Source organism: Leptopilina heterotoma, unplaced genomic scaffold, assembly GCF_015476425.1.
Source record: "Leptopilina heterotoma isolate Lh14 unplaced genomic scaffold, ASM1547642v1 Lhet_61, whole genome shotgun sequence".
NCBI lineage: Eukaryota > Metazoa > Arthropoda > Insecta > Hymenoptera > Figitidae > Leptopilina > Leptopilina heterotoma.
Window position 1 is genome coordinate 1,252,841 of NW_025111142.1, and position 23,353 is coordinate 1,276,193.

General features: G+C 21.9%; 2 protein-coding genes across 2 annotated transcripts in view; one reads left to right on the forward strand and one right to left on the reverse strand.

Moving 5' to 3' along the window:
• LOC122509659 (ubiquitin-like protein 3) overlaps nucleotides 1-8,811 on the forward strand; it is a 151,322-nt gene extending 142,511 nt beyond the window's left edge. The window contains exons 2-4 of the mRNA XM_043623866.1: nucleotides 640-748; nucleotides 1,436-1,600; nucleotides 8,330-8,811. Coding sequence (XP_043479801.1) covers nucleotides 640-748; nucleotides 1,436-1,600; nucleotides 8,330-8,394 — 339 coding nt within the window. The 3' untranslated portion in view covers nucleotides 8,395-8,811. The remainder of the gene's footprint in view (nucleotides 1-639; nucleotides 749-1,435; nucleotides 1,601-8,329) is intronic.
• A 9,567-nt stretch (nucleotides 8,812-18,378) lies between these two features.
• On the reverse strand, nucleotides 18,379-23,021 carry LOC122509660 (insulin-degrading enzyme-like). The gene is made up of 13 exons (XM_043623867.1): nucleotides 22,897-23,021; nucleotides 22,302-22,802; nucleotides 22,016-22,218; nucleotides 21,391-21,639; nucleotides 20,913-21,308; nucleotides 20,722-20,831; nucleotides 20,489-20,633; nucleotides 20,305-20,415; nucleotides 20,119-20,239; nucleotides 19,703-19,921; nucleotides 19,320-19,612; nucleotides 19,004-19,213; nucleotides 18,379-18,635 (listed from the first exon to the last, which is right to left on the reverse strand). The coding sequence occupies exons 1-13, from the start codon at nucleotides 22,910-22,912 to the stop codon at nucleotides 18,441-18,443; spliced, it is 2,769 nt and encodes a 922-aa protein (XP_043479802.1). The 5' UTR covers nucleotides 22,913-23,021; the 3' UTR covers nucleotides 18,379-18,440.
• Nucleotides 23,022-23,353: the final 332 nt, after the last annotated feature.

Genomic DNA, 23,353 nt, shown 5'->3' on the forward strand with positions numbered 1-23,353 from the left:
GTGGAAAGAAAATTAGGGTTTTTCTGCAATCAAAAAAAAATTGAAGGGAGAATTTGACAGACAATCGAAATAAAAAAGTTAGTCTCACTCTTTAAGTAAATTGAGATACTACTAATTTTTTTTTTTTTTTTTTTTTTTTTTTTAAGAGAGTGATAAAATACACTTTTTGCTGGAAGAAAAATATTCTTTTTTTTTTTGATAATTTTGGGGCTAAAAGAGAAGCGGCTTGAAGTAAATTGCCAGACCCTCCCTTTGAAATATCCAAAAACTGAATAAATTATAAGGTCCTCACAGAAGGAATTCCAAGAAACTACGTGAGAAACTCCTCCCACACACATGTGTGCGTATAGAGTTTCAATATAATGAGAAAATTGCTTCTAAAATTATAGTCAATCATCTTTTATTTAGAATCTGAAATTTTGAAAATAGCTCGCAAAAAATGAGAATAAAAATAAAAATTTATCCATCGCAAGAAAAAAATGTATTGTAAATAATTTAAAAATTTAAAATTTTCTGAAACTTTTGAAAATACTGTTATAAAAAATAATTTTCTTTTTTTAAAAAAATAAGAAATTTTTCAAACGATTCTTTTGATGATGAAAAATTTTTTAACGTTTCTTTTTTTCTGTTTTGTTTCAGCTAAATCTACGCCTCATTCTTGTCAGTGGGAAAACAAAAGAGTTCCTATTTAGTCCGAGTGACTCTGCAGGGGACATAGCGCAACATGTGTTTGAAAACTGGCCTGAAGGTAAATTTTGAGAAAAAAATTTTATCTTTTACTTTATTTTCTATATATATATGAAAATCTATTTTCAGTAGAATTTCTATTTATTTTTTTTACCACTCAAATATTGACTAAATTTCAGTTAGAATTTATTTTTATTTCATTATAAAAGTTTTTGAGGTTAGCGTCGACCCTAAGCGTCAAAAATCTTTTTTTCAGAAAAGTCAACAATTTTTTCAAAGATTAATATAAAAAGTCTATAAAAAGAATAAAAAGACTATAAAATATATAATAAAAAGTTGAATAATTTAAATAAATAAAAATAACAAACAAAAAAATATAAATGAATTCAATTAGAAATATTATATAAAAAAAAAAAAAAAAAAAAAAAAAAAAAAAAAAAAAGTTTAAATAAAAATTAGTACAATAAATTTAAAAGGTTAACAATAATTTAATAAATGAAATTAATAATGAAACCTTTAGATAAATAAATTAAAAATAAAATAAACATCCTAATAAAAAAAAAAAAAAAAAGAAGTAAACAATATTTAAAATAATTATACAGTCAATAAAATAAAAAAATTATAAATGTAATATAAATGAATTAAATAAAAATAGTTAAAAAAAATAAAAAATAAAATTAAAAAAAAAAAAAAATTTTTTAAATTTTAAAAATTTTAAACATGTTTTAATAATGAAAAATAATTTTAGATTGGGCGGAAGAGGCGGTTGCCAAAGCAGAAATTTTGCGGCTAATATACCAGGGACGTTTTTTGCACAGTAATGTCACGCTTGGTGCACTTGGGCTTCCTTTTGGAAAAACATCAGTGATGCATCTTGTACCACGAGAAAATTTACCCGAACCTAATTCTCAAGGTGACTTTCTCCTATTTTTTTAATTATTCACAAAAAAAACAGCATTTTATGAAAAACAAAAAACATTCTGAAAATTTAACTATTTCTTTCCTCATTCCCTGAAAGTAAAAAAAATATCCATTTTTTTTAATTTCATAAATTTTTTTTTATCATTTAAATTCAAAGCCAGCCACATTTTTTTTTAAGAAATAGGTGTAAAAAAAATTTCTAAATAATTAAATTTTTATTTTCCAAGTAATTTAATTATTATTTATTATTATTATTATTTATTATTATTATTATTATTATTATTATTATTATTATTATTATTTATTATTTATTTAATTATTATTTTCTAAGTAATTTCATTATTATTTTATAACTATTTTAATTGTTAGTTTATAAATAATTGAATTATTATTTTATAACTAATTTGATAATTAGTTTATAAACAATTTAATTATTATTTTATAATAATTAAAAGTAATTTTTTTTGTAAATAATCGATAAGAGCTCCACTTTTATCTAATATTTTTTTTCTTATTTATTTATTTAAAAAAACTACAGACAATGTCATTTTTTTAAAAATATAATTTTTTTTTTTTTTTTTTTTTATTTTGTCAAGTTTATTTATTTATTTATTAATATACATTCCCGCAGTCCAATATTGGACCGTAAATGGGTATCTAGATAAACATAAAACAATTAAGTAATTAACAAAATTATTAAAAGTAAAGAAAAAAAAAAAAAGTTAATCAAAAAAATGAGAAAATAGGTTCTATATCAATTTTAATATAAGAATAGGTAAAATTAATAATAATAAATAATGAATGGAAAAGAAAAATAGGTAAAAAATTAATTTCTAGGTAAATTGTAAAAAATTTAATACTTATTTAAATTAACAAAAAATTACAATTTCTTTTTTTTTTTTTTTTTTTGCTGCTATAAAACAAGAATTTATCAATGTACGCAAGGAAGGAAAACAAAAATTTAAAAAAAAATGAATTATCACGATAAAACAAAGTTAATTGATAAATGAAATTAGAAAAAAATTAAATATCAATTAATACTGATTGCTTATTATCAGACTTTTTAATCTTAAAGTTCAATTGAAAAGGTCACGAAGTCAATTATCTGTCAAAAATAAATTTATCACTTTTTGTTTTTAGATTATTCATAAAGTGCAAATTGCAAGTGGAGATATTAAATCAAAATAAATTATTTCAATTTTTTTAATATGCAATCTCTTTTTTTTCTTAATTTTCTCTTTTTATGTATGTGTGTTTTAATTGTGTAATATATAATTCATTGTTAATTAAATTTATTGAATTATTATTAAAATTGTCATATATGGACAGTAAAAAAACGCGTAAAAAAATTAATAAAATTTGTTATTGAATACTCAATAATTTTATTACTTTTCGTATTATAATTATTATTCAATTAATTAGTAATAATATTTTTGAAAATTGCTATCAAGATTATTTAACGATTTATTGCGCGGTAAATTAATTTAACTATTCAATTCCTTATTAATAATAATCAAGGGTGTAATTTTTTAAACCCTTTTTTAATTTTTTTTTTTTTTTTTTTTTAATAATATAATAATTAATTTATTATTTGTAATAAAAATTAATTTACTATTATTTATTTATTAACATCATAAATTAATTTAGTATTATTTATTTATTAATATAAATTTACTCGCCTTTTTTTATTTTTTTATTATTATTCCATTAATAATACAAATATAATTAACTACTAATTTATTTATTCATATAAATTAATAATTCTAATGCTAATAACTGTTTTTTTAAATATTACATGACTTAAAATTTTTAACAAAAATAAAACTTTTTTTACTAAAACTTTATTACAAATTTAATATTTTTTACTATTTTATAATAATAAATTTTCTAAAAAAAAAATTTCTTAAAAGGTGAAAACTTTTTTTATTTTTTAACTCCAATTTCTTTAATTAAAAATTTTAATTTTAATAATAAATTTTTTACAATTGAGCTCCCGCGGGCAATAACTCGATCTGCGCTTGAACTGAAAAATTCAAGCCAGTCAAGCCGTCAACAAATGAAAAAAAATAAAAGTCGGAATTTTTAATTTTAAAACATACTACCGTATAGAGCATAAAAATGCGCAACTTTTTTGTCTTTGAAATTTTTTTGTAGGACTTTTATTTTTAATAATAATGGAAAAAACTGAATTTTTTTTATTCTTCAATTTCAATGAATTTCAAAACATAAATCGACTTTTCTCAAACAAATCTGCATGAAATTAATTAAAAATTGATATACTTACGTATCAGGGTCTACTGAAGACGATAAAATGATTAAAACATTTTAAAAAATTAATTGTAAAATTATTTGTTAATGTAAATAAAGACCTGTCGGTAAATACGTTTTCTCAACTTTGAAGAGAAAAAGTATGCGGTGAACTTTCGAGTTGACAAAACTTCCAGTGAGACATTTGTTTATTAACATGTCAAGAAGTTTTTTGGAAATTTTTATTTAAATCGAATGAAAAATAAACAAGATACATAATGTTTAAAAAAATATGCGTCGCGCGGCGTTTTGACATTTTGACGCGAAAGCTTTACGATAGGAGGAAATTATTGGAAACTATTGCTATTTTCTGTTGATTTATTTAAAAAATAATTTTATGCATGTATTGTATTTAAAATAAAACCAATTCTATACATTTATATATGATAGGCAGCTTTTTACGTTTTTTGAATCTTATTTCCAACTTTTAACTCAATCCAAGGTTAAGATTGTTTTGATGCACTATATACTGTGCATTAATTTAAACATAGCAGGTCCTTGTATTTTTTTGAAGAAAATACAGTTTACTTTATTCCTGTCGTTAAGTTTTTTTTAATAATCCATGTGTTTTAAAATTGAAAATTAATTGTAAATTAATAAAAAAAATTTAAATAATGTCAGAAGTAAAGTGTGTGCAAGGTGCTTCAAGAAAACGACCAAAAAAGTAAAACAATCAGATTAAGAATACACTGAGAAAACAATTTATTTAATTCAATCAAATTTCTTTTAAATCAAACTTAAAATATTTTTGCTTTACAGTCAAATAAATGTAAGTTTAATTCAAACATATTTTTTGGTTCATTTATAAAAATAATATATTTAATTTATGGTTGATTTTAAATTATTTATAATCAACTTTTAAGTTTAAATCAAACATAAAATTTTTAAACGTAGGTATTTTTTGTTTAAACCAAAACAAAAAATATATTTGAATTAAAATTAAACATAATTATTCAAACAAATATTATTTTTGAATCAAAGCAGTAGATATTTTCTATATATTAGGATTAAGCTTACAAACTAATTTAAATTAAACAAAATCAATTAAAATTATTTTTTTACTTGAATCGAGTATGTTTTCTCTGTGTAACACTTTTATTTATTATTTAATGTTTTAATCTGGTTTGAAAAACCAAACAGTATTAACAAATTTTTAAGAACAAAAGAATTTAAGTTATGTATATATTTTAAAAAGTCAGATATATTAATAATAAAATTATTTTTTAAATAAATCAACAGAAAATAGCAATAGTTTCCAATAATTTCCTCCTATCGTAAAGCTTTCGCGTCAAAATGTCAAAACGCCGCGCGACGCATATTTTTTTAAACATTATGTATCTTGTTTATTTTTCATTCGATTTAAATAAAAATTTCCAAAAAACTTCTTGATATGTTAATAAACAAATGTCTCACTGGAAGTTTTGTCAACTCGAAAGTTCACCGCATACTTTTTCTCTTCAAAGTTGAGAAAACGTATTTACCGACAGGTCTTTATTTACATTAACAAATAATTTTACAATTAATTTTTTAAAATGTTTTAATCATTTTATCGTCTTCAGTAGACCCTGATACGTAAGTATATCAATTTTTAATTAATTTCATGCAGATTTGTTTGAGAAAAGTCGATTTATGTTTTGAAATTCATTGAAATTGAAGAATAAAAAAAATTCAGTTTTTTCCATTATTATTAAAAATAAAAGTCCTACAAAAAAATTTCAAAGACAAAAAAGTTGCGCATTTTTATGCTCTATACGGTAGTATGTTTTAAAATTAAAAATTCCGACTTTTATTTTTTTTCATTTGTTGACGGCTTGACTGGCTTGAATTTTTCAGTTCAAGCGCAGATCGAGTTATTGCCCGCGGGAGCTCAATTTTTTAATTTAAAAATTTCTTTAAAAGTCAAGACTTGATTTACAAAGTTAAAGATTGTTTGGAAAATTAAATTTTTTTGTCGGGGAAAATTATTTTTTTTTAGAAATAAGAACAATTTTCACTGAAATTTTTCATTTGTTTATTAATTAAATATATTTTTTTTAGTTTTTAGTTAAAATTTTTAGTTTTAAAAAGGAAAACAAAAATTTTTTTTTATAAATTTTACTTCCAACTTGCAGGAATTTTACCAAATGGCGAATATATGCATATAATTCCAGACGAAATTGAAGAGTAATCGTAACGAAAAAAAAAGAAAAAAAAATGTAATATCCAAACTTCCTGTGAGTGAGTTTCCATTTTTTACCTTTTCCATCCTTTTTTTCCCAGCAAATAGTGTAAATTTGTATTTTATTCGTAATAAATTGCATTTTACTGAAAATCTTTTTTATAGCAACAATATAACGGTGAATCGTAAAATTTTTCGAATAACGGTTAGATGAAAACTTGCAATATTCTATCCGTTATAGTTTGTAGATAATATTTTAAATCTTCCTCTCCGGACTGCAATTTTTTCTTTTTACTATTTATTTACATTTTTTTTTTTTAATAAAAAATTTAAATTTTTCACTTTTAGAATTTTTATTAATTACTTTTTTTCTTGACCTAAAAAAATCGTTTTTAACAGTTTTAGATTTAAAAATACAAAAATTCAAAATTTTATGCTTTTTTCACTAATATTTCGTTTTTAGTTAAATTTTTTTAAACTTTTAATAAACATACAGAAAATATTTAATAGAAACTTTTTAATAATTCCAAGGTTTTTTTTCAATTTCAAAGAAAAAAATTTTTTTAAAATTAAAAAAAAAGGGTTTTTTTTAAAAAATAATTTATCTGAATTTGAAAATAAAATATTCCACGGAAAAAAAACTAAAAAACAAGACGAGAAAGAATAAAGAATTTTTAGCGAAGTTTTTCAGAATCCTGAATTTTCCAAAACAAAAAATTTTCTTTTTATATAAAAAAAAAAAAACATTTTTTATCCAAATAAACAAAATTCCACTGTCTTTATATTCTTAAATTAAAAAAAAAAAATGTTAACGCGACAAGAAACGAGTTGTAAAATATTTTTGAAAGCAATAGTTTCAAAAAAATATTTTTTTCAATGGATTGTCATTTTTTTTCCATTAAATATTTTTTTCGATAAAATTAAGTTTTTTTTAGTAAATATTATAAATAAATAAATAAATATAATAATTTTTTTAAATAAAATATCGTTTTTCGGGAGAGAATAAATATTTTCTTCGATAAAATATAGTTTTTTGAAAATAAGTATTTTTTTTTTTTTGTTAAAATACAGTTTTTTTTTAATTAAAATGTTTTTTGGCAATGAAAAAAATTTTCTTTTTGGAAATAAAAATTTTTTTCGATAAAAAACTGTTTTTATAGAAAATACATACTTTTTGATTAAATATATTTATTTTTAAGAAGAAAATTTTTTTCATTGGAAAAAACTATTAATTTTAAAAAATAAACTATATTTTGTCCAAAAAAAATTGTTATTTTCAAAAAAAACTATTTTATAGAAGAAAATATTTATTTTCTTTTGAAAAAAATATTTTTTTTTGATAAAATACTGTTTTTGTTTAAAAAAAATAAATTATTTTTTTGATTAAATATATTTTTTGGAGTGGAAATAAATATTTTCTACTATAAAATACAGTTTTTTTTTAAAAATAATTATTTTTTTCGATAAAACAAAGTTTTCTTTTTGAAATTAAATATTTTTTTCCAACTACAAAATTTTTTATTTTCAATATAAATATTTCTTTTTCTATAAAATAAAATACTGTTTTTTTTTAGAAACTAAATATTTTTTTTTATAAAATACAATTTTTTGGGGTGAAAATAAATATTTTCTTCGCTAAAATATAGTTTTTTTTTTAAATAACTATTTTTTTCTCGATAGAATATGTAATTTTTTTTAAATTCAATCTTTTCTTAAAAAATAAATCATAAATATTTTTTGATTATTTTTTTCGTTAAAATACCTATAGTTTAGTTTCTGTAATAAAATGTTTAATGAAAAAAATTTTTTTTTTAAATAAATTTTTTTTTTCAATAAAATAGTTTTTTTTAAGAAGATAATTTTTTTTGGATAAAATATTGTTTGTTGGTGACAATAAATATTTTTTTTGATAAAATATTGTTTGTTGGTGAAAGTAAATTTTTTTGTTAAATATTTTTTTTGATAAAATATTATTTCTTGGTGAAAATAAATATTTTTTTGATAAAATATTGTTTGTTGGTGAAAATAAATATTTTTTTCGATAAAATACAGTTTTTCAACAAAATTCATTTTGTTTTCCATAAAATAAACATTGTTTTCGATAAAATACAATTTTTTGTAAACACTTTTATTATTAAACCATTTTTTTTCTTTTTGATAAAAAAAAATTTTTTTTTTTTTGAAAATAATTAAAAAATGCAAGAAAATATTTTCGAATGAAGCAAAAAAACTAATATTCTCCAATTTTGTTTACAGATCAGAGACAAAAAAGTAAAGGTGGAGGAAGTAGTTGCTGCTCAGCTTCCTGTTGCATACTTTAAACCTTTTTGGCTGCCCTGTTTATTTTTTTTTCTTCTTTTTTTCACTTGTCTCTCTCTCTCTCTTTTTCACACTCTCTCTTTCATTTGTCCGAGGCGTTTCTCTGCGAACCGGCTCCTGCACAACAGAGGATCTGAGCCAATCACATTTATCGAAAAAAAAAAAAAAAAAAAAATGATTTTCTGCTGGAAAAGAGAAATTGCAAGTGGCTTTAAGCACCGCGAACAAGGACGTTTTAATTAAACGAAAAAAAAAATTGTCAACCGAATGAGATCCCACAGTCCAAAGATCAAAAAAGTGGGACCCTAAATTTTTGAGAATCAAAAAACGAAAAAAAAAAAGAATAACACGAAAACTCGCCGCAACACCATTTTGAAATCGTGAAAAGAAAATTAAATAAAAAAAATAATAAAAAAAAATGTGTGTTATTCTTGGTTTAAATATTGATTCCTCGACGTTCAGGAAATACTCACAAAAAAAATCCTCATCAGCAGGATTCGCGCATCGAATAAAAAAAAATATTGACAATTCGCTCTCTGATTGTAAATTAGTGACAGAATTATGTAAAACGGAAAAGTTTCTCGTCCGAAGAAAAAGAATCTTTAAAAAATTATCATTAAATTTGTGAATATTTGAAAAATTTTCCTTCAAGTTGATATTTGAAAATTTTTTTCGAATTTTGAATTCGAAGATTGAAAAAAAAATTCCTCTACTGTCAAATAGAGGGAAATTATGATAAAAATATTTTAAATTCGTCATTACAATGTAATTGACACTAAAAATTGTGTTTCTTAAAAATCATGAAATTGAAAAAAATTGACTGAAAAATAAATTCAAACATTTTTTTTCGGTAATTAAATTTTATTTATTTTGATTATTAAATTGAAAATTGAATACAATAAATTAATAAAGTGATTATTGAATAAAATAATTGAAATAGTTTTTTCAATATGATAATTGAAATAATTAAATATAATAATTGAAACAATTATTAAAATAAAAATATGAAATTAAAATTAAATTGAAATAATTATTAAATTAATTAATTAATTCTGTCACTAATTTAAGAAAAAAAAAAAAAAAAATGCTCCGCAAAACCGATCACTGTAACAATTGCGACAGCAGCGTTATTATTATTATTATTATGATTATTATATGATTAATAATTATTATTAAATAATTATGTAGGTGAAAAATAAGCGAGAGTGCCTGTGTGCGAGTGTTGTGTATATGTAAAAGTGTGTGAGCGAGCGTTCGAATTTTAAGAGTCTGAAAATATAAGTTTATGTTGTGATATGCAGGTAGCGAGTATATAAATATAAATATAAATATATATATATATATATATATTATATACATACTATTATTAAAATTATATAAATTTATATATATATTATATGTATGTTTACATATAAATATAAATTTCATCCTCGAACGAAAATTGTGCGAAAGAAAATTTTAACTACTGAGAAAAAAATTAATTCTTGAAAATCAATTTTTTTCCCTTCAGGAAAATTAAACTGTAAAATTATTTTTTAAATCAATTTTTTTTTTAAATTTAGACTAAACATAAAATTTTTTAAGTTTATTTTAAATTTAATTAAAGAATTTTTGTTTTAATTGCATTTTATTTGTCTGTTCATTTTTAAATAAATAATTAAATAAATTATTCAAATAGGTGAAAATAAAATTTTATTATTAATAATAAAATTTTATTTGAAAATTTTCAAATTTGGAAAAATCGAAAACTATTTTTTAATCAATTTTGTTTTTGAAAATTTAAACTAAACATAACAATTTTTAAGTTTATTTCAATTTCAAATATTATTGTTGTAATTTTATTTTTAATTTCAAGTGAAATTTACTGTTTATTTTAAATTATTTGTAAAATTCAACCAAAACATTGTTATTATTATTATTCCGAATGAAAATTTCAATTAAAAACCACAAAAAAAAATTTTTAACGATTGAAAAGAGTAAACTTAAAAAAAAAAAAAAACAAAAAGTAAAAGAAGAAAAAATTTTACAGTAAAAAATTGAAAATTTACTGTTTTACAAAAGTTTAATTCTATTTTACAAAAATTTTAATTGCCTTTTAAATTTCAATTCATTGAAAAATTGAAATTTTACGATTTCTTAAAAATTGAATTCGATACAAAAAGTGTGTTTTAAATTTCAAAAAAAAGAAAAAAAAATTTTTTTTATTAACGAAAAGACAAAATGAAAAATTATAGAAAAATGAATATTTTTTAATATTCTTGTACGCAATTTTTATCAAAAAAAGAAAAGAAAAAGAATGCAACTTATTCGTATATTTTTCTGAAAAATATTATTTAAATAATTCTTGCAATATTTTTTTTTGACCAATTTAAAAATAAAACGGTGTTAAATTTAATAAAAATTTGACAACAATACGCCAATAATAAAAAATTTTATTAATAAAAACCTAATTTTAATTTCTAAAAGAAACAATATAAAAAATTAAATTTTATTTTTTATTTAATTTTTATTTATTTCTTTGTTCAATTTTACTTTTTGATATTTTTTTTCAAAATTGTTTTCGAAAATTGTTCTTTTAATTGAATAAAAAAAATTTAATTTTTACCGTCTTTTTTTTAAATAAATAAATAAATAAATAAATAGAAGAATAAACAAAGGAATAATTAAATTATTAAATAATTGAATAAATGATAAATAAATAAAATAAAAAAGAAAAAGAAAATAAACACTTTTAATTAAAAAGTTAATTAATTATTAATATAAATTGATTATTAATTATTAATTAAAAATTATTCAGTTTGAATTATAATTCTAATTTTATTTATTTACTTTTTTATTTATTTATTTATTTATTTATTAACGGAACAAGCAAAATTTTGTTTCTGAGTTAAAAGAAAAAACGAAAATATTTCGCACAATTTTCACTGGTAGAGTAATAATTTATATTTATTATTTATGTATACATATATTTTGAAAAAAAAGAAAAGAAAAATGGTATGAAATACGTTGACGTGCAGTTAAGCTCTTATAAGCGAGTGAAAAAAAGAAAAATAGACTTTTATTATATCGATTTGTGAAATGACGCCAATTTGAGAGTTTAAAAATTTTTCTCGGTCAAAATTGATGATAATGATGATGATGATGATGATGATATTGATAAAGTTGAGAAGCTAAACAACTTAAAGAGTCTGATCGTAGATAGAAAAAAAAACTTGACCGATATATTTCACGTTACCCTCTATTTACAGTTTTTCCTCCCTTAAACAATAAATTTGAATTTTTTTTATTCCCTGCCCCCCAAGAATTCTTTTTTAACCTTTATCGGGCCTAAATGAAAGAATCAAAAGAAAAAATCTCATCAAAACGCTCAAAAAGTGCGAAATATTTCTTTTAGAATATTAAATTGAAGAAATTAATTTTTTTTTTGATTATTCATTGAATTTTTCCTAGAATTAAATTTTTCATTTCTCTTTCTTTGAATAATTTAAAATAATTTTCGAATTTAAATTAAGAATCATTGTTTGTAACATTGGAAAAAAAAATAATTTTCTTATTCATTTGAATGAATTTTTAAATTTCCGAAAAAAATGATTTTTCTTTCTTTGAATTATTAAATGATTTTTTCTAAAATAAAAAATTAAGAATAAAAAACGACTATGAAAGCAACGTTTTTATAAATAGATTATGGAAAAAAAGGTTTATTTTTTCCCTCTTTTAATTAATTTTTAAAAAAGTACTTGTCGATTTTGGATAATTTTTTAAAAATAAAATTATTTTTAGTATTATTATTATTAATAATAATGGTTATTAATTATGTTTATTGTTGTAATTTTCTACAAGTAGATTAATGCGGAAAAAAATTTTTTTTTTCGATTTTCTCAAATTTCGCACAGTTGGAAGCGCCTCGGCATTAAAATTAGGTCCAAAAAAAATGAAAATTTAAAAAAAAAAATTATTAAAAATGAAAAATCGTTACAATGCGTTGTAGCTTAAATACTATACTCTCCTACGCTATAATTGTATTTAAAAAAAAAATCTTACCAGTGATTAAGAATGTGTATATATATCTCGTACTTGTGTAGTCGTATTTTGATCGAAATTAACAAATTACTGTGTTTTTTTTAATTCTCAAATTTTTATTCTTTACTTTTTTTCTTTTTATTTACATTTATATTCGTTTTTTTATTTTGATATTTTTTATACGGAATTAAATTTTAAATATCGACTCTGCGTTAAAAAATACGCAATATTAGTTTTAAAATAATTATTTCATCGAAAAGAAATTTTTTATATTTTCAATTTTAAGTTTTCTTTTGTCAAAAATTTTTTTCGATTCAGAAAAAAATTTATTATTTTTCTTTTATCAAATTTTTTTACAATTCAGAAAGAATTTAATTTTCTTTCTTAAAAATTCTTTTCTTTCGTTAAAAAAAATTGAGTTTTGTTTACAGATCCAAAAAATGGAATATTTTTCAAAAAAAAAAAAAAAAAAATTTCACTGTAAGAAAAAAAAGTTTTAGTCTCGATATTAAATCACAAGTACGTTTCAGTCCTTGAAACATTTTTTTAGTCTTTTATTCTTACACCTAAAGACTATTTAAAAATAAAAAATAACAAAAAAAAAAATGAGAAAATTAAACGTTTTATAATAGTAAATAAAAATATATAAATAAAAAAGAAAAGAATCAATAAAAATAAAGAACATAAAGTGTCGTTAAGCGCTCTTGTTAATGGATTTAAAAAGAATAATTAAAAAAAAAAAACAATTTTATCGAGGCTTATTCGATTTTCACACGAGAGAAAACTCGTCAAAACGAGTTTATCAATAAAAATGCAAAAATCTCTCTTCGAATAAAATCGAAATTTTTATAAATTTAGAAAAAAAGCTGTAAATAGCTGAGTTTTTACGTTGTCCACCAAAAAAAAAATAGAAAAAAAAAATTTGTTATTATTTAGAAAAATTTTTTCAAATTTAAAAAAATATGAACAAAATTTTATTCGGAGAGTGATTCGAAAATTGACGAAAAATTTATAACAGAGTTATAAAGAGAAAAAAAAGTCCAACGACCGTAGAGAAACGCTTGTAATTTTAAATAAAAAAAAAAACAAACAAAAATATTTCTTAGTAATCGAGTTAAGTTTTAAAATCAAAGGACTTTTTATCGTCGAAAGACGCAGGAGTCAAAACTTGTAAAAAGTACTTGCGTTTCCAATTATATCTGTAAACGTTTTATTCATGAAAATTTATTAAGAGAGGCATAAATCGAAAGTTACATATTAAAAGAATAAAAGAAAAAGATAAAAACTTTTATAAAAATAGTAGACAAATTTTTTGCACTTTCGATCGTTTTGCGATTTTTCTTTAATAAAAAAATTCATTTTAAAAAAAATTAGAAATTTTCCATTATTTCTCAGTAAAAAAAAAAAAAAATCACTTCACGATTGAAAGTATGTATTTAAATTTTTGAGCGCTTTGTGACCAAAAATTCGCTTGTATAAATTATTATACGTAACATTGTCTTCTCTTCATGTAATTTTCGTTTTAAAAAAATTTTTGAAAATGAAACTAAAATTATCGAGAGTCGAGGGATCGACTTAAAAAAAAAGAATGTAGACCGTCCTTTAAATACGAGACAAGTTTGTTGAAATTCAATTTTCAAAAAAAAGGTTACAAATGCTCGATTTTTTTTTTTTTTTTCATCAAAAAGGAAACGTTGCCCATAGAAATATCGTAATATCGCAATATGTATAGCGAAATAATCCTAAATGTATATCATGGAATTAAAGCTAATTAACTGTTCGAAGCGTAAGGGTAACAAGAAAAAAAAATAAAAAAAAAAAACTTGTCCATGACGATGACTAGAGTATTATAAAAAAAAAAGTTACACGGATCTCCGTGATTTTGACTTCCAATGAAAAATTTTTACGCATTCATTTTTAATTCTACATTTAAATTTTTCAAACAGAAATTTTTTTTTTTTTTTTTTTTGACTAAAAGAAGAAAAATTTTTAATTGGAAGTCCAGAGTGAAATTATTCCTTTTTATTATTATAGGCAATTGTGTATAGGTAAATGAATTATTATAAAATATTTTGACAAATTTCTTTCCACTGGGAAGCGAAATAAAAATGAAAAATCACTCTCGCGGCTCATCAATTATTTTTTTTTTTTATATATATATATATAAATGTATAATTTTTTTAAGACCCTCAGGATCAAGGGAGGCGTCGTTATCTATTTTATCGCTACTAGATCCTAGGCACTATAATTCATCTGTAAATAGAACAGTATTGATATTTCAGACTAGTAAATGTTCTAGATTTATTGAAATGAAAGCCGTTAATTGAGAAAAAAAAATGATCAACAACAGGCAAAAGAATGATGATAATGAACCGTTTGTTATTTTCGAGAACAAAAAAAAAAAAAAAAAAATTATTGGGTAAATATGAGAAAATTACTTGGAAAAGCAGGAGGAAACGAAACGAACGAGTGAATACCCCCCCCCTTCCCCTTCTTCCTTTCTATAAAAATATGTCCACATAATTGAGTAATCTGGAGAACATATTTTTTTGCAGGACAAATTTTGTACGTTCTCTTGTCTCAAGACTCGCACTGTTTTTGAAGAATAAGAAATAAAAAAAAAATCTATGTGTAAAAAAAATTCTCTCTTTGGTAGATCGTATACCGACTACTATATTCCTCTCTCTCTCTCTCTCTCTCTCTCTCTCTCTCTTGCTCGTACGCTTCCTCGTGCAATATTTTTCAGTGATCTATACTCAATTTTTTTTTTTTTTGCAAATTTATTATATAAATTAAGCTTACGTTACGCACCTCATTTGTAAATATTAGATCGTATTTTTGTCTTCGATGTAAAATCAACGAGGATCTTAACTGCAACTAATGGCTTAGTTTTTAGTGTAAGAAATAAAGTTACAAAGCGTAAAGGAAAGAAATTTATTGTCTATTTTTATTTACCTTCCGCAAGCATTATTATTTTATTCAATAAAGATGAAGAGCTTCTGTTTCTCACAGAGAATTTTTTGCTGCATTGGATGATACAAAAGCTGAAATTCTATCGTTCAGTTCAACGCCGGCTATAATGTAACGAGCCAAAATGGGTACATAACCTCAATTGTCAATTCTTACTTGGGTGGTTTTTAAATAAACATTCCCTCACCCAAGTAAGTAGGGTAATTCTGCATTGTCCGCAGCCCAAATTAGATTCATTTTGAAAATAATTAAAAACGATGAAGGATGAACATAAAGATTTTTTAGAAAATCCCCCCCCCCTCCCCCTCGTAAGATATTTTACATACAATAATCATTCATACACAAACTTTTAATTTTTTTAAAAAAAAAAAAGTAAATAAAAATTTCCCAGGAATTTCGATATTTACAAATTATTTTTTACAAATTTCTTCACAATCATTGAAATATTTTCATAAATAAAAATAAAAATAAAATAAAAATTTTTTACGGTGATTCAATTATTTTCGTAAATAATAAAATTCTTTTTAGAAATTAAATTATTATTTTCATAAATAATAAAATTCATTGGAGAAATTCAATTATTTTCAAAAGTAAAATAAAATTCTTCGCAAAAATTCAATTATATATATACAAAATTTTGTTTTAAATTCTCATCAAAATTTCAATTATCTTTAGAACTTTTAGAAATAATTAAAATGCTCCGAAAAATTATTTTCAAAAAATTTTCTCAATTCAATGATTTTCAATATCTATTTTCAATAAAATTTTTTTAAAAGAATTCAATTATTTAAAAAAAAATTTTTAATAAAATTCTAGACAAAGGTTTAATTAGTTTCAAGAAGTATAATAAAAATTTTACAGGATTTTTATTATTTACAAATTTTTTAAATTAATTTCTTTGCAATCGTTCAATGATTTACATAAATAATAAAATTTTTACAGGAATTTCATTATTTACAAATTTTTAAAATTAATTTCTTTGCAATCGTTCAATGATTTACATAAATAATAAAATTTTTACGGGGATTCAATTATTTTCGTAAATAATAAAATTCTTTTTTGGAATTCAATTATTAAAAAATGTAATGAAACTCATTTTAAAACTTTTAATTTTTTAAAAAAAAGTAAATAAAAATTTCCCAGGAATTTTGATATTTACAATAAATTTTTTCTTCAACTATAAATTTCTTTGCAATCATTGAAATATTTTCATAAATAATAAAATTTTTGCGGGCATTCAATTATTATTTTTGTAAATAATAAAATTCTTTTTAGAAATTAAATTTTTTTCCATAAATAATAAAATTCATTGGAGAAATTCAATTATTTTCAAAAATTTTTCTCAATTCAATGATTTTCAATATCCATTTTCAATAAATTTTTCCAAAAGAATTCAATTATTTAAAAAAGAAATTTTTAATAAAATTCTAGACAAACGTTTAATTATTTTCAAGAAGTAATAAAAATTTTACAGGAATTTCATTATTTACAAATTTTTAAAATTAATTTCTTTGCAATCATTCAATGATTTACATAAATAATAAAATTTTTACGGGGATTCAATTATTTTCATAAATAATAAAATTCTTTTTAGGAATTCAATTATTAAAAAATGTAATGAAACTCATTGCTGAATTTCAATTATTTTTAACAAAATTTTAATCGAATTAATTCGAAAAAATTTTTAAAAAGTTTTATTAAAATTCGTCAAAAGAATTTATATTTAAAAATTTATAGATTTTTATCTTTCAAAAATATTTATGAGAATTCAATTTTAAGAAACATTCAATAAATTATTATTTTCGTATTTAAATAATTGAATTCTAGTAGAATTTTCTCATAAACATTGATTTAAAAATGGATTTCAGTTAAAATTTTAAATTATCATTGAATTTTAAAAGCAGAGCGTAAATTTTTAGAAATAATTGAATTTTGAAAAGGTTTTAGATTAAAATCTTGGAAAATTTGAATTTTTCATAGTTTTAACTAACAATTCCGTGGAATTAATTTCTTTTTGAAAAACTTCAATTGCGGATTTTTTTTTTTTTTGAAATTATATAAAGTTTTCATTTTCTAATATTATATTTCATTGAAGAATTGACGAATAATTGAAATTTTGTAAAAATTGAATTGTAAACAAATGAATTTGAAAATTCTTTAAGGAATTTTTTTAAAAATCATTAAAAATAATGAATTATAGAAGATGTTTAGTTAAAAACACGAAAAAAATTGAATTTTGTAAAAGTTCGAAATTATTGCAAAAATTCAATTATTTTCAAAAGTAATATAATATTCCATCGTTAAAATTTAATTCTGTTCAAAAGTAATAGAAAATTCTTCTTAGGGATTCAATTATTTTTACAAATAATAAAACTCATCGCAGAATTTCAATTATTTTTTTTTAATTTTAATCGAATTTCTCGAAAAATGTAATTATTCTTAAAAAATTTTATTCAAAATCGTTGATAGAATTCAATTATTTGAAAATTTTTTTGATAACGATTCTTTATCGGAATTGAATTTTAAGAAACATTCAATTAATTCAATAAATTATTTATTTGCAATATTTATTTAAATAATTGAATTCTAGTAGAATTTTCTAATAAAAATCGATTTTTATTATTTTTAAAAATGGATTTCAGTTAAAATTTTAGATAATAGAATATTAAAAGCAATATAGCGTGGATTTTTAGAAATAATTGAATTTTGAAATTAATTTTTTTGAAAAAGTTTAATTGAATTTTTTTTATAATATTTTAAGTTTTTATTTTCCAATATTTATTTTATTGAAGAATTTACGAATAATTGCAATTTTGGTAAAATTGAATATTGTAAAATTTTTCATTTTTTGGTCCTTAAAGATCGTATTTTTAAATACTTTCACTGGTTCGAGCCCTGTTTAAAACAAGAAACATAGGGATATTAAAAAAGTTTTTTTATTCAATTAAAAACATAATATAATTCTAAAATTAAAAGTTTTAATTTCTGTGGTTTATTTTTAATATTAAACTTTTTTTCTTTATGAAATTTTCTTCGCCATCTTGAATTGTCGTCTATATTAATCCAAAAATGAAGGCAAAAATGGAAAAAGATACAATTGACTCTTGAATTTTTCAATATTATCAATTTTAATTATTTTACGGTTCCGTGTACTTTGATTTTGATTGTTTTCTCCTTCAGTATTTTTTTGATCATTCGAAATAACATGAATAGACAATGTATTTTGGCACTTTGAATTATTGTCTACATTCAACTAAAAATGAATTAACAAATATTTAAATTGAATTCGATTATGAACATACTTATGGTGAATTGTAATATTAATGTATAATATTGTATTATTATTAATAATTATTATTATTTATAATTAATTATTATAATTATTATTATTATTATTTATAATTAATTATTAATAATTATTAATAATTATTTATAATTAATTATTAATAATTATTAATAATTATTATTATTTTTAATTAATTATTAATAATTAATAAATTAATTATAAATTAATAATTTTTAAATTTTAATAATTACCATAATTGCAATTGCAATAATAATTATTAATATACCATTATAATTTACATTCAGGACTATTAATTTTATTAAATATTTTATCACCTCAAAAAATTCTATTATATCATTTTTTGTTATATTTGCCAAGAAAAGTGGTTCCAATGAGTTTCGGACAAAATCATAAGTTTTTGTTGAAATATTTTTCCAGAAGCTATCAAATAATGTTACCATTGACACTGGTTTCTCATGCATCTTTGACTCAAGGGTATCTTTAAGTTTTTCGAATTTTTCATCAGTCATGTTTATAATGTACTCCTGTAATATTTAAAAACAGAATTCTAATAAAATAAACACGTGACACCATAGAAGAGTAATTATAAATTATTTATATATAAATATTATAAAATATTTATTAATTAACCTTCATTGTGTCGATGAAATTATCTATTCTTTCTTCAATGTATTGAGGATGTTTACTACTTTGAACAAGAATCGTAAAACCCAATGCACTATAGTCAGTTCTCACTTTTTTTTCTACAATATAACTCAATTTTTCCTTCTGCCTTAAAATTGTAAACAATGGATCAGAAATAATTTGTAAAAATAATTCGAGAAGTGTTTTTGTCCTTGTATCCTGTAATCCAAACTGATAGTACTTTAATGTACAAGAATTTTTGCTAATTTTATTTTCAACCTCGTAAAGATAGTGATAACCTGTTTAAATTTAAGAGATGGGTGAATATTTTTTCTTATTTATAATTTTTTTTTAATTATTTTTGCGAAAAAAATTTTTTCTTTTTTTACCTGGCTCTAAACGAACTACTCTACTTGTTGTTAATTGAGACGGTAATAATGGTGTTAAATTTCCTCTGTTGTATGTGCTTATGTTTGATAATTTGTATTCAATGTGTTGGACCATTGCTACTGCGTCGTATTCGGTGAAATTACCGTAAATAAAACCCTCGACATGCATATTTGAAAATAATTGCCCTAGAAAGTCTTGTAAATATTCTACTGTTATTTCTGAAAATAAAAAAGTGTCAATTGTTAGAATTTTCGAAAACAGTTGAATCATGTATCAGCGCTTCTTTAGCCTCACTCAGTAGTGGGGAATTAAATTACAGATTTTTAGTTATCCGCGGTCGATAATTATCCACGGCTGGTAAAACAGAACTCCAAAATGAAATCCCAAATATAATTTCTAATGTTGTTTCACTTACTGTCACTTGCATTAAGAAGATCAGTACTAGTCCAAATTGTTTCAAACAATAGATTTTTTAAGTAAACAGGTGCTTGATGGTACGGCTCCTTAGTATCCAGATTTTTCAATTCTTCAATGTACTTAAAGTGTAAAAGAATATTAGACAAAAATTTAATTAATAAAATTGCATTCGTTTAACACTAACCTCATCTTTCAAAGTCTGCAATTGTGATTCAACTATTTTCAAATTTGCGATTTCGTGCATTACCTTATTTAAAATGAAAATATGTTTGTCACTGTAGCTTTCGATGAAAAGCTAAAATAATAAATTTTGATTATTATTTAACTCGAAATAAAATTCAAATTATTCGCTAAAAGTCTCTACTAACTTTAAAACCATAATTATCAGGAGTGACAATCCATCGTGAACCAGCTGAATGAGCAAAATAGGAGTATTTCCTTAAGGATTCTTCAACTAAATGTGTAAATATGACGCAATTGTTATAATACGCGGGATTGACGTATGCAAATGGACTGAAAATTTGAAAATTATGGTTAAAATTCAAAACAGAATTATTAATTGATGAAGTGACAAAAACCCTGGGATTTTTACTTAGTTTACCTCTTGAAGTGAAAATTTGAGACCCCTCTTGGTAAGTGAAATTCACTATTTTGTTTAAACCAAACTCTCATTAATGCCGTATTGTGAATAATTCTTGGAAACCTGTCATCCTGTAAGAATTTTTTATTACTAATTTTTATTTTTAGAAAAAGAAAATATAAACGAAATTCGAGATGATATATTATTCTTACTTGAGAGGGATTATGAACCATATCAAATACCGTTGGTATGAATTCATTTTCATTAGGAATTTTAAAATCCGTATCAATATAGTTAGCATTTCTCCATTTCAAAATAACATCCCTTGATATGTTGTCTTTGAAAAATTTCCCCTGATACCATGGTTCAACTTCTGTGGCAATTGTTTCATATTCTTTGGCAACAATAACAATTCTCATAAATTCTGGTCTTAGAAATCCAAAAATGTATCTAACAAGTTCTGCTTGAAAATTTTGTAATAAATAAGGACCGCTAAGTGCATTTTCAATTGGATAAAGTACCATATTTTGAGATAGACGTTTCACATAATTTCTCGGAGGGATTTTCTCCATAAAACGAAATCGTAAATTTTGAATTGCCGCATATTCCTGGAGTAGGAAAAATAGGAAAGAGTTTTTAATAAAATTCGAAGAATGACCAACTTGAAGAAGATAAGTTATGACTAATTACATTGAGCAACCATTCCTTGTCTTTATGACTTTTGAGCATATTGATGTATTGGAAAACTAATGTAATAATATCATCGATGTGATGGAAGCCTTCTTCGGTGAGTCTAATTTCCAGACCGTAAAAGTTTATACCTTTATTGCCATCTGATAATCCGGCGAATAAGTAAGTACACCAGCGTTTTTCTTTTAAAGCTGAAATTAATGATCCCTCACTTTCATTGTGAAGTAAGTAGGTAATGTAATCCGTTTGCTGTAAATAATAACATTTTGCTAGGATGTTTAATTATTTATTATTATATTCCAGTAGCAACTCGGAAAAGAATGACTAATTATGACTTTCCAGTGAAGGATTTACATTCAGGACATTCAGTCAAAAAAAAATTAAAATTAATAGAAAAATTTTGTTCTAGGTCGTCAGTTTCAAATGGAACGGAGAAGTCGAGGAAAACAATTTGGATCATCAGATTCAATGGCTATGTAACGAGCCAAAATTGGTACCTAACCTCAATTGTCAAATTCTTTCTTGGGTGGTTTTTAAATAAACATTCCCTCACCCAAGTCAGTAGGGTAATTTTGCAAGCTCCTTTTAGAAAAATGACCCTTTTTTTGTAAATAAATAAACTTACCGATAATTGTTCAAAATTCTGAAGATTTGGAATCATGAAACTTAAACTCAAATTTCGATAATTTGATATTGGAACAATGTGCAATTTTATATTGAAATTTCTAGTCTCGTATGGTAATTCCAATGCACTTGTATATTTAACATTTTTATTTTGAATCTGGGCAAAATATGCAACAACCATACTTTCCAATTCATTTAAATTTTCTGAAATATAAAAATTATCAATTTCTCTTATTTACCAAAAAGACCCTTTTTCAAAAAAAAAATTTGTTTTGAATTTTCTTTACCTTTTCCAAATACACAGAGTGTCATTAGATTTGCAGAATACCATTTTTCGTGAAATTTAATAAGTTCCATACGTAGGTACAAATTTTTTTCTTCGGGAATTGTTTTTAAACTTTTTATATTGCCGGTGGAAAAAAATGCAAATGAATTATTTGGTTTTGCAAAGAATTTCTCGATATGCATTATACGATAATAATCATTCGACACATTTCTTTCGTATTCTGAATTGATGTTGATGATTTCTCCCTGAATCGTTGATTCATTGAATAGGGGTTTAAAAAATATTTGCGAAAAACGATCTAAAGCTGCCTCGAGATTTTCACTATTTATATCGAAATAGTAATTTGTATTTTCCGAATCAGTTACGGCATTAATTCTGCCACCGTTTTGTGAAGTGTATGAATAAAATTCAGTTTCTTTTGGATATTTTTCACTTCCTAAGAACAACATGTGTTCGCATAGATGCGCCAGTCCTTGTACACTCGAAGGATCGCATAGAGAACCTTTTTGGTAAGAGAAAGAGATTAATTGTGAAATTCAAAATCTATTTATCTGGTACTTATATTTTTAGTAGTTTAATAAAAAATAAATACTTACCAACTTGGACATTCATACTCGCGGCAGCTTTATCCCTAGTAGAAATTTGTCATAGTATCTTTAAGGGCACTGGACAGTTCCACTGGAAAATTTCGAGGCACTTTACAGTTAAACTGGCTAAAAACTATAAAGTGATGTCACGCTAATTTCTTCAAGTTATTGTCCAGTCAAATTTTACAGTTTCTGATCATCAGTCCTGTAGAAAAACTATACAAAATAATTCACTTGGAAATGTCAAAACTTTCTTTATATTGACGTTACGTATTAAACACGTACAAATTTGAAAATATAACGTTAAATTTTTTTGTCAACAAATTAAATAAATTAAAATTTTACGAAACTATATTTTTACTGTTGGTGTATCTATTGTTCCGTATAATAAATGATTTATAATAAATTATCTGTAAAATTATTTTTAAATAACTACATAATTAAAAAAAAATATAAAAATTACTGA

What these genes read in the sequence shown, in the direction of transcription:
- LOC122509660 (XM_043623867.1), bottom strand. An exon ending in ACAAGGAATGGTTGCTCAAT is followed by an intron (nt 21,309 to 21,390) that starts GTAATTAGTCAT and finishes TTCCTACTCCAG; the next exon opens with GAATATGCGGCAATTCAAAA. An exon ending in ATTTCATCGACACAATGAAG is followed by an intron (nt 19,214 to 19,319) that starts GTTAATTAATAA and finishes TAAATATTACAG; the next exon opens with GAGTACATTATAAACATGAC.